At 42.9% G+C, this 11,839-nt stretch overlaps 1 protein-coding gene across 1 annotated transcript in view; it reads left to right on the top strand.

The window, feature by feature from the left end:
- Positions 1-500: 500 nt before the first annotated feature.
- Positions 501-11,839, top strand: part of FER1L6 (fer-1 like family member 6) — a 140,637-nt gene continuing 129,298 nt past the window's right edge. Inside the window, exons 1-5 of the mRNA XM_049633507.1 lie at positions 501-655; positions 4,706-4,826; positions 7,530-7,584; positions 7,666-7,797; positions 11,317-11,379. Coding sequence (XP_049489464.1) covers positions 580-655; positions 4,706-4,826; positions 7,530-7,584; positions 7,666-7,797; positions 11,317-11,379 — 447 coding nt within the window. The 5' untranslated portion in view covers positions 501-579. The remainder of the gene's footprint in view (positions 656-4,705; positions 4,827-7,529; positions 7,585-7,665; positions 7,798-11,316; positions 11,380-11,839) is intronic.

Raw genomic sequence — 11,839 nt, 5'->3', positions numbered from 1 at the left:
GGAGCGTGGCTCTGGAGAATGTGTTCACTCTGCTCAGGGAAACCTGTTCAGGCCGCCCACTGGCTCTAGCCTGGGTTCTGAAATCAGACAGACCTGGGTTCTGGGTAGCTTTGATGCTCAGAGCTGTGTGACCTTAGAAATACTACCTACCCTCTCTGGGCCTTGGCTCTTCATCTGTAAGATGGGTGAGAGGGGGGTTGCTGTGTTGGCTAAGTGATGTCATTCATTTTGAGTGCCTGGTACAGGGAAATGAGGAGAAATGGTGAAATACCAGCCGGTGGTGTTAGTATTCATATTCTGCATCATTTAAGTTCTAGGTGGACCTCATGATTTCTGGCGAGGTTTCATGGTTTCTGCAAATGTAGAGCTGTCTGAAGAGCTTGTTGGTTCTTCCTGACTTGTCTTTTGATCCTCATCCACCAGGGTGAAAGAGGAGGCTGGTCAGCTTCCAGGAAAACTCAGTGTGTGTGTGTGTGTGTGTGTGTGTGTGTGTGTGTGTGTTTTCTCCTAATATGTCTGAATGACTTGAAGTTACTGTTACAATGTTGTTTAGTTTTTCTTCTTCTTTTCAGAAAGGGGATGTTTGGGCTCAAGCTGAAGAAGAAGAAGAAGAAAGCAGAGAAGGGGTTAACACTAGCCAATAAGGCTGCTCAAGGTGAGGCTTTTGGGGGTGGGGGAAAATGCACTACTCTGGCATTGGGAGCCTACAGGTCTCATAGAGTTGACACCTCCTTGGCTGAGAATGGAGCTGTCCCTCCGTGGAAGCGTGGAAGCCAGGTGGGGGGTGTGCTACCTGCTGGGTCTTCAGGCCCTGCTGGTCACAGGTGCAATCCACCCCAGTGCTGCTGGTCACCTGGTCATTGGGCCCAACAGGGGTGGGGCAGACACCTGCTGGGCCATGGAAGGGGACCCCAAGGAGACGCAGTGACAAGGTCCAAGCTCCTGTTTCTCTTCTCATTTGCTCTGTAGCCCAGGATAAGCCACTGCACAGCTCTGATTCTGTTTCTTCCTTTGTCAAGCGGGCACGATGTGGGTTGCTGGGCTGACCTCACACACCATGGGGAGGATCCAGTGAGATTTTAAAAATAAGAGTGAGGACGGCAGCTGCTACGGGGGAGGCTCTGCATTTATTGTCTCATTTGACCCTGCCATCATCTTAGTGGGTGTTGTTATCCCAGGTTTACAAATGAGGTTGCAGAGATGCAGAGAGAGTAAGTAAAGTATGGGAAGGACAGCGGCAGAATTTGCAGGGCCTAGTGGAAAATAAGAATGCAAAGCCCTTGCTAAGAAATTATTAAGAGTTTGTGGATGGCAATAGCAGAGTGCTGAGCTCAGTGTGACAAGGTCCTTCGGATCACAGGACCCTGTGTGGAGGCACAGACCCCGCAAGCCTCTCAGGCTGGGAGCCCAGAACCAGGAAGCAGTGGTGTTGGGATGCACGTCCTGGCTGTCGGACTTTTCGCCCTCAGAATGGGCGGCTTGCTTCTTCGAAAGAACAAATAAATCCCCAAGTTACAGTGTGAACCGTACGTACTGATGGGGCCAGGCCTGGCATCAGGTAGACACACGTTTGTTGAATCAAATAGGATTAACTGCTTCCGATGGACAGGTCTGTGGTGGTCTTCCGGAGACTTCTGCTGAGTGGCCCTGACAACAACCAGCGTGAGGCTAGCTTTCTGGAACATTTACGATCCCAAATGGTGCAGTGGGTCTGCTGTGTCTTCACCCCTCTCGTCTTCTTGGAGGGACCCATTGGGATGGGATGGGAGAGGCATTTTAAGTGGAGACAGGACTTAAAGCTTAAAGAAATACTTGTCTGTTCAGTCAAATTGAAGGTATCAGGGAGTAGGTAGAAAAGGCTTTTAGGTCTTTCCTGGTGTCTTTGAAACTGTGACCCTACAGTAGGTCCTGGGGCACAAGGTTGAATGAGACAGTCCCTTACTTTCACGGTGTTACGAAAAATAATATTTATGACACATTTAACAAGTCCCTGCTGCTTTTTATTTGACATGCATCATTCATGACTCTGAAATGTAGGTTCTTTTGCCCCTATTTTACAATAGAGGTTCAGAGAGGGTGAGTGCTTGCCCAAAGTCACACAGCTAATAAGTGGAGAAGCCAGCTCCTGAGCCTAGGTCAATCTTATACACGGGCCTGGGTTTTCCTATTCCATGGGTCAGCCTCCAGTTAGGAGCCTATAATGACCACGTAGGGAAGGAAAGAACAAGGTGGTGGAGATTTAGGGCAGTCAACCTCAGGCATTTCAGAGAAGCTGGCTCCTATGGCTCATTCTAATTAGAGTTGTCAGCCCAGAAAGCAAACAGGGCAGAGAGGAATCAGACCCTTCCTAGAAAGTAAATAGCATTCATCCTGCTGACTAGGGGCTTGCCCTGTGGGAGACTGACAAAACAAAGTCCATAGAACTGAGTACACTTTGGTCTTTCCTTTTGGGACTATCCTGGAAAGTTAGGCTCTTCTGGATGTAGCATTTGGAGATTCTCAGAGCCAGTGGGTCTCATGTCTGTGTATTTGAGGCATAGAGGCTATATCTTAATTTCATAAAATTCCAGTGATCCTAACCCATCCTTTAACTAGTTATCCAACAGAGTTTTTGAGTACCTCCCATGATCTTCCATTCATGCGTTTACTCAAGAAAGACTAATGGAAGTTCCAATGAGTGTTGGGTCCTGTGCTAGATTCTATTCTATATGATGGTGAACATCGGATAGATTAGAGAGGGGCTAGCCCTGTGTAGGACTCTTCCGTTTGTCTTTCCAAGTCAATTCTCCACCTGTCCTCAGCCCCAGGAGGCTGACCTGTATTGATGCACAGCCCAGGTCCCTTTCCCGATGGGGCGCTCCAGCAGGAAGTTTGAGGGACGGAGGAGTGTGAGCTCAGGATTCATGGTTGGATGTGCCCCTCAACGAAGGGGATGGTTACTGCTCTTTATAGGGAAGCCAGCTGGACCTGACTTCCTCTCCTTCCAGGTTCTGGTAACTGCTCTCCTCATTTTGGGGTCTTCCAAACAGATACAGTGTGGCTGCTCTGAGCCTCAGGTAGCTGCACAACCCTTTGTGATTTTCCTGTACCCACACCCGTGTAAATTACCAAGTCCTCAGATCATTCTGTTCTGGGGGCACCCTCTGTTACCTATTGGGACCTGAGGAGGTACCTGAATTACAAGGTGAGAAAAGTGCTATAAAGAAAATAGAAAAAAAAAGCATCTCTGTGGGATGGGTAACATTGGCCTTGCCTCGCTTTATAGATGAGGACAGCAGGGCTGAGAGAAGATCCTCAGGTTAGGGTGTGGCAGGGCTGGGATTTCCACCCAACCTTTGGGGCCAGAGTTTTGAACTACACCATGCAGAGTCTCTTAGTGCATGAGACTATTCCACACTGTCTGTTTTTTACCAAAAACCTGGCTGAGAGGTGGTTCCTCAGCTTTGCTACACATTAGAATCACCTGGGGTCCATGTGGGGCGGTGCACCTGGGTGGCTCAGCTCAGGTCATGATCTCGTTTGTGAATTTGAGCTCTGCTGCAGGCTCCGAAGTGGCAGTGTGGAGCCTGCTTGGGATTCTCTGTCTCTCTCTCTCTCTCTCTCTCTCTCTCTCTCTCAAAATAAATAAACAAACTTTAAAAAGAAAAGGAATCACCTGGGGATTTAAAACATCTTGACATCCAGGTGATATCCCAGATAAATTAAATCAGAATCCCACAGTGGGGGAAGAGATCTAAAGAATATGTTTACTATCTATTCATTTAAATTTTCTAGACACTTGTGCATTCCTTTCCTGTGGCTGCTATAACAAATTACCACAAACTGGGTGGGTTAAAATAACCCACATTAATTTTCTCATAGTAATGGAGGCTGGAAATCAGTATCACTGGGTGGAAATAAAAATATTGGCAGGGCCCCATCCCCTGGGGAGTATCTGATTCCTGCCTCTAGTGTTCTTCTGATGGTTATGATGGGCATCTGTCCCACCTCTGCCTGTGATTACATTGCATTCTTCTGTTCCCTGCCTCCCTCTTGTAAGGATATATATTATTGCAATTAGGACCCACCTGTATAATCTAGGATAATCTCCTCATTTCAAAATCCTTCATTTAATCACATCTGCAAAGACCCTTTTTCCAAGTAACATTTACAGGTTCTGGAGACTAGGACTCGATATCTTTGGGGACTATGATTCAACCTAGGGCACCTTTCTACTCAAAATTGGCCCTCAGACAGCAGGAACAGATCTACATGGGACATTGCTATTGGAAATGCAGAATCTTGGGCTCCACCCCAGACCTACTGAATCAGAATCTGCATTTTAACAGCTTCCCAGGTGATTCTTATGCACATTAAATTTTACTGATGAGGTTCAGAGGGAATAAATTACTTGTCTGAAATTCCACTGTGGCAAGGTCATGCCTTGAAAGCATGTCTTTGAATTCATAATCCAGTTTTCTTTCCATAATACCGTGCATATAAATCTACTCTTTTTTGGAAATAGAAGACGAGTTTACTGTTTAGAAAAGTTAAGGTATGTGCCTGTCTTTTCTGCCAATAAAATGTTAAGTTGCACGCTGGCAGGGACTGTCTGGATGTCTTCACGTACCCCTTATGGTGATTAGCATAGCGCTGGACGGTTGAGGCTCAGATCACCACTGTGGATCATATTTGACAGAGTTTTCTTCCTTGTTTGCTTCTCTAGATGGCCAGGATGAAGCAGAAGCATCACAGGAGGGGCCTTCACACCAGGAAGGACCGGGAGGAGATTTAATTTATGGTCATGCGTCTGTGACCCCTGTCCCTGCAGCTCCTCCAAAGAGAAGGTACAGTGCTGGTGCAGGCAGTCAGCACACATTTACTGGGCACCTCCATGTGCAGGAACCCCTGCAGGCTCTGGGAAACAGAGAATAATAACTGATCACTGGTCACAAGGCGCCAAAGGTCTAAGGCAGGAAGGCAAGAGGTCTGTATGTATTCAGTTTCCTCCATGGCAGTGCTGGCGTCCTGATAGTGGTCAGCCTTCAGCAAGCCAGGGTCCCACCTTGACCAACTTCTGCTCTTAAATCCCCTGAGTTAAGGTCTCATAATTCAGCAATGACAGCAACAACAGGAGGCAGACTCAGGAGCTGTCCCTCACCTGCTCTTTAATTCATTAAGGTGCCAGGTGTCTTAGCTCTGTGTTTGTCCCAAATGTTTGTACTACCCGACAAAAAGTCAGGACAAACTGGCCTTCGTGCCTGTGATTTGCTCTGTCAGTTAGCAATTGATGTGTAACACTCCCAAACTCAGAGGCTTAGTGAAAAATTTGTTGCTCCTTATGAGTCTGTGGGCTTGTTGGTTAGTTTTACCGGTTCTAGACTGATACACATCCACACTCGTGTGTGCGTGTGGTCATTTGGTAGCTCTGCTGATTTTAGTTTGAGTGTTGGCTGGTAATAGGCTGGTCTCAGATTGCTTCACCTGGGACCACCGAGCTCCCCTCGATACGGCATTAGATCCTCCAGCAGGCTAGTCTGATCTTGTTCTAATGGTGGTGATGGCAGAGTTCCGGGAGAAGGAGTATGAGTACATAAGGTCTTTTGAGCCCAGGCTTGGAATTAGCATGAGTCATTTCTGCTGCATTCTATTAGCCAGTGCAAGTCTCGAGTCCAGCCCATGTCAGAATGAGGGACAAGTCATAAGGCAAAGAGCATTGTTCCGAGGAAGCTAATACCTGGGGCTATCAATGCCTTCAGTCTACCATATTTGTTTATGTCTATTTCTTACTCATGGTAATTCCTCATGTCATCCCTTCTTTGTCCACTCAGAATTCTTATTGTCAATAAAGCAAATTAGTGCTTCCCTGTATGGCAGACTGAGTTGTTATTACTGGGCCCTACAGGATGGCACACAGTAGATATGTGGGTAGAGGGGGTTGGGAAACAGCTGGAAATCAGAGATGGTGATAGCTGAGAGGTTGACTCTTTAAAGGAGACATGAAGTTTGTATGCACATACTCACTGCGGTATCTCCTTCCCCCTTTACTGCACCATGACAACCATGGCCCCCTAAGCTCCCTGACTCAGGATTTCAATTACTTTGAAATATCCTTGAAGGGATCCCTTGCCATTTATCTCACCAGAATAACAGCACCGCATGGAGGAGGGCAGGAGAAAAAGAAATAGGGAGTAGACTTTTTCTTTTTCCCTGGTCAGTGCATTCTCCATCAGTTGAAATTCTACCCACCAGATAATGCTCATTGACATCCAACCTCTGCAGTGAAGTCTTCGTTGGTTACCTGGGCTCTCGGGAACTTCTCTCTTCTCTGAACTCCTATCACGTTTTTTTTTTTTTTTTCTACAACACATTTTACACTTAAGAGTTTTTTCTTGCCATGCTTTGGTCCTCTCTCCCTTGGATAGATTGCTAGCTCTGTAACGGCCAGGATGATGGCTCATTCATCTGTTTTTTTCTCTGAGACCAGCACAGAGCTTTCCCACAGTAAATGATCAATGCGAATTTGCCATTTTATTAATGAACATATATACCTTTTGCTATGTACTCTTCCCTACATACATTATCTCCTTTCAGCCTCAGAACAACACTACATGGTAGGAATTATTATGTCCATTTTCAGATGAGGAAATTAAGGGTAATGTCACAAAATTGGGAAAAATAAATATTTTAATTCAGATCAGTCTGAGTCTAAAGCTTTGGGATTTTTACTAGCCTTCTTTGTTCTCTACTGGACTCAGTTGTAATCAGCGGAAATGGAATGAAGTCAAATGCAAGATGGTATTGTTGGAAAGCAGGAGAATAAAATCCAATAGGAACTCAAGCTCAGTTCATTTCCCACCCATTGCTGCCTTGGTGACAACAGGGATCCGTCACCTCTTTCTACTGTTATCCAATTTCTAAATGCCCAGGTGTTGTGCATCTGTTTCTAATTCCTTACAACAGTCCAGATAAATGAAATCCCCTGGAATGTGAAATCTCACTGGCTTGGCATCTGGGTTGCTCCTTCCGATTTTCTCTTTTACCAATTCTTTCAAAAGCAATCACAAAACTCAGGATTGTTTTACCTACTATAAATGGCAAAGGCGTCCTGTGGATAGGATTGGACAGGAAATAAGGGAGATCTTTATGCAGACCCAGCTGTGCTAATGACTTGCTGAGGCATCTGAGTTTCTCATTTTGTAAAACCAAAAATAAATGATGCTGGTGATCATACGCACAATAAGAGTTGACACTTATTCTCACCAAGCACTGGGTTAAACCTTTACATGCATTATATCATTTAATTGTAGCCATTATCTCATGCGGTAAGTACTATTATTAGCTTCATTTTTAAGATGGAGAAACTGACGCATAGAGAGGTTGAGTCACTTGTTCATTTACATTTTATCTCTTCCAGAGATGGAGAGAGAATATGTGATACAGTATAAATAAAAGCACTTAGAAGTACCTGGGAAAATATTATCAAGGCTTATGGATCCCAAGTATGTTCTTATTTAATGAAACAAATACGTTAAACTTTCTTTTAATAGATCAAAGCTGTCGACTAAGATCCATGATGGGGAGATCAGATCCCAAAACTATCAAGTAAGTGACAGTCTGTCCTGTGTCTTCTTGTGTGAATGAACAGCAAGGTCCAGAGTGCATATCTGCTACTTTGTGTTGTAGATTGCCATCACCATCATTGAGGCCCGCCAGCTGGTGGGTGAGAACATTGATCCAGTTGTGATCATTGAGGTTGGGGATGAGAAGAAGCAGAGCACCGTGAAGGAAGGAACCAACAGCCCATTTTACAATGAAGTAAGTCACGGAGGTCACCAGTATCCTCTCCACCAACACTCCCTGCACTGCCGCCTGGGGTGTTCTTTAGCCAAATAGAAAAACTGTGTCCCTCCTCGCTGCTTCCCACCACTCATCTAAGCCCTGGAAAATTCTCTGAGCTCCTTGCAGACAGCCCCATAGAGTTTCACAAAAAAGATAATGGAAAGGAGAGATGAGGAATTCCCACTGATTTTAAATTCATTGCTGTGTTTTCGAAATACCCCATTTTCTTGTCTCTTTTTTTGAAATTTATTCTTATATCTTATATGATGATCTTCATTCACTATAAGGTCTGGTTTTATATTCAATAAATGTATTGAGTGTTGGTTGTAAAGAAGATAAACATTCTTTTTCATGAAAGAGACCCTCGAAATTTAATTATTAATTTTGAAATAGACATGTTGCATCGGAAAGTAAAATAGTCATATTTTTCCAAGCAGTGCAGAAATTGTGGACATCAAAGAGAGGAAAGCATCAAAGAGAGACAGGAGGCTTCTAAGTATTATACACACTGAATTATTTTTTTTAATAAAAAGATTACACAGTAAAAAAAATGGTAAAAGATACAGAGTATAAAATGATATATGATGAAGAATATGCATCCTTCTGATCTTTGATCCCTTAACCCCCTTCCTCTTGCCCTAGAGGCAGCCATCCTCACCAGGCATTTGTGTACCCTTCCAGAGATATCCCAGGCATGTATGCGAGTACAAATAAATATTATAACCAAATGGTAGCATTCTGTCCACACTGTCCTGGACCTTGATCTTTTCACAAAACAATGTATTTTAGATGATATTAGAGGTAATATCAAGACATATAGTTCAGTCTCATTTTCCCCTCATTGGTGTAGTTTCCCATTGCATTGATACACCATAATTTTCTAAACCAGTCAATCTCTCATTGATGGATATTAATTTTTTTCATCTTTCGGCTACTACTTATACTCACATTAATATGGCGTAACTGGGGCAAAGAATATGCGTATTAAGAATTTTGAGGGGCGCCCGGGTGGCTCAGTCGGTTAAGCGTCCGACTTCGGCTCAGGTCATGATCTCACAGTCCGTGAGTTTGAGCCCCGCGTTGGGCTCTGTGCTGACAGCTCAGAGCCTGGAGCCTGTTTCAGATTGTGTGTCTCCCTCTCTCTCTGCCCCTCCCCTATTCATGCTCTGTCTCTCTCTGTCTCAAAAATAAATAAACGTTAAAAAAAAATTAAAAAAAAAAGAATTTTGATATCACAAAATGCCCTCAAAGAGGTAATAATTTATACTCCAACTAACAGTGCACAAGAGTGCCTATTTCCCCATAGTCACTTTGACACCACGAATTACGAAAAAAATGCAACAAACTCTTAATTATTTCCCTAATGGGAGTAGTAATTGAAAAGGGAGACCGTTGGTAATGAAATCAACAGAAAATGGGCAAATCGGATTTGAGCTGTTAACTGCTTTCCTTGTCATCCGTCACTCCTGTCTCTAAGCCTTTTACCATGAGTTGTTTCCTTCCTGTTCTACCCCCAACTCCATAACAACTTTTAGCATGGATGGGACATGAAATAATGTGTATGAAAATGCTTTAAAACTGCAAAGCTCTACAGGTTTGTTAAATGTTGTAATTAGTATTTTCTTTATGCATACAAGTCCTGGATCTAAATTACATTAAGTTGGGACCAAGTGCGATCAGTAGACACTCAAGTAAAAATATAGAAGTTGAAGTAAAAACTTTCGGTACAGTTGAACTAAAAACTTTTGTTACAGCGTTTGCCTCTAATTTTCAAGCCAAAGGCCATCAGATGTTGAAGGAACCAGTTAATAGTGGCTAGGGAATATTTTCCAGCTATAAAAATGTGTGTGGCTCAAAGGTCTAGGGAACCTGTGTGAGGCAATTGAGTTTGAAATGTGAAATGCAGCAGAAAGCAATAAACATTGGAACTAATTTATTGGTCCAAGGAACCCACAGCATCTCATACATCAAAATAAGAAATTTCATCTGGGTTTTCCACATAAAAGAAATTCTGAACAATAAAATTCTTTAAAAGTGTTTTATATATATATATATATATATATATATATATATATATGAAAAACTTCCTGAAATGTCGTATGTATTTTCCCATTTTCTTAAACAGAAGACATGGAATGTAATGTGACCTGTCATTGATATCTAAGGACCGCCATTTTGAAGGTCTCTTATTATGGCGTGTGATGGCATCTTTCATTTTCCACATTTTGGTTTTTCTGTTTTGCCCTGTAAAAGCAGGCTGTGAGCAGAGAGCTCTCCCATTCCTACTACTGTCCTGTTCATCTCTAAGGCCCTTGTGTTATTTCTCCACAACGAAGCTCAAAAACATATAAAAAGCAACTTTCTGGCCCTGCCTCCCTCACCCCAACTAGTCTCCCAAAAGACACAACCCACAATGAGACACCATCCCAGTGTTCTAAATCTTAGGAGAATACAACTTCACATTTGGGAGGTACTCAGTAAAGTTCAAACAGTGAAATATCTAGTACTTGAACCCCTTGTGTGATAACTTCTGGAGAAATAAGCCGAGCTCTCAGGTCCATCAATAACCAGCTGTCTGAATCTAGGCATGTCTTTTAAATCCTTTGGGCTTCAGTCTTCCTTTGTCTGTAGAATATGGAGACTGGTCTAATTTCTTCGACTCTGAAATTTAACCACTTTTTTGGGACGCCTGGGTGGCTCAGTCGGTTAAGCGTCTGACTCTCGATTTTGTCTCAGGTCATGGTCTCACAGTTCGTGAGTTCGAGCCCTGCGTCGAGCTCTGAGGGAGACTGATATGTCTGTCTCCCTCTCTTTCTGCCCCTCTCCTGCTCTCTCCCTCTCTCTCAAATAAATAAACATTAGAAAAAATAAAATTCAAACACTTTCTTAAAATTAGAAGTTTTCCTTGTCCATAATTTCTTTTCATACTCTTCCTGGTCAATCTTGGGAATATCACAGCAATGTTTGAAACTGCAAAATCCTGAGGAAATTAGATTTTAATCAAGTTTACCCCATATTAAAACCACGTTGAGATATGATTTTTTATCCATCATTATTAATAGGCAAAAAATTTAAGAGAATTGATGATATAAAGGGTTTACAGGGTTCTGGGGAAATGGTATTTTTGTATGCTGGCAGTGAGAATATAAAATGGCTTGGCCCCTTTGGAAAGAAATTTCACACTATCTATTAGAAATTCACATGCACATAAGCTATGACCCAACAATTCCACTTTTCATGTCCATTTTAGAGGAAAAATCACCTATATCCTGGGCAAGTATGGGGTGAGAGCATTTTTTTTTTTTTTGCATTTGAAAACAAAAAGAATTTAGGTGACTTTAAATAGGAGATGACCAATCAACTGATGGTATATTCATGCCACTGAGGACCATGCAGCAATTGGTTAGAATGATAGAAATCTACAACTACTCCAGTAATAAGGTTTTTAGATGCAAGTCTGGAATTTATGGTCAAAATGAATTTTATGTTTTATAGTACTTTGTCTTCGACTTCATTGGACCCCAAGTGCATCTTTTTGACAAGATCATCAAAATCTCAGTAAGTGTATCATTGGTGATGGAGGGGCGGGGTGATGGAAAAGATTGTAGGCATTGGGAACTCTCTAGAACAGCTCAGCCTGTGTAGGGGTGAATAGGTTTGGGAGGGGTGAGTGTGGGTTGGTGAGTTCAAAACCAACAGGATAGAACATGAAATAACTAGTGTGGAGGAATTTGGGAAGGAAAACCTCTTCAAGGAGATCTGTGCTTCCTGGAAACAAGCTATAAGCTACTTTCAAGCCACCATGAATTGAATTGTGGAGTTTACTAATGTGGGAATGTGAAATACATGCTTCAACGGCCATCTTTACGATTGCCATTTTGAATTGATTTCTTTCTTTTTATGAAATGAAATGTGAGTGTCTCTCTCCTGGGATGATATCCACGCTAATGATAATTAATCACAGCACTCCCCACTTGTAGTTGGTAATAAATAGAGAAGTAGGAAAAAGCATCAGGAA

Source organism: Panthera uncia, chromosome F2, assembly GCF_023721935.1.
Source record: "Panthera uncia isolate 11264 chromosome F2, Puncia_PCG_1.0, whole genome shotgun sequence".
NCBI lineage: Eukaryota > Metazoa > Chordata > Mammalia > Carnivora > Felidae > Panthera > Panthera uncia.
Note: the sequence above shows the minus strand (reverse complement) of the source record. Positions and strands in the feature narration are given on the sequence as shown.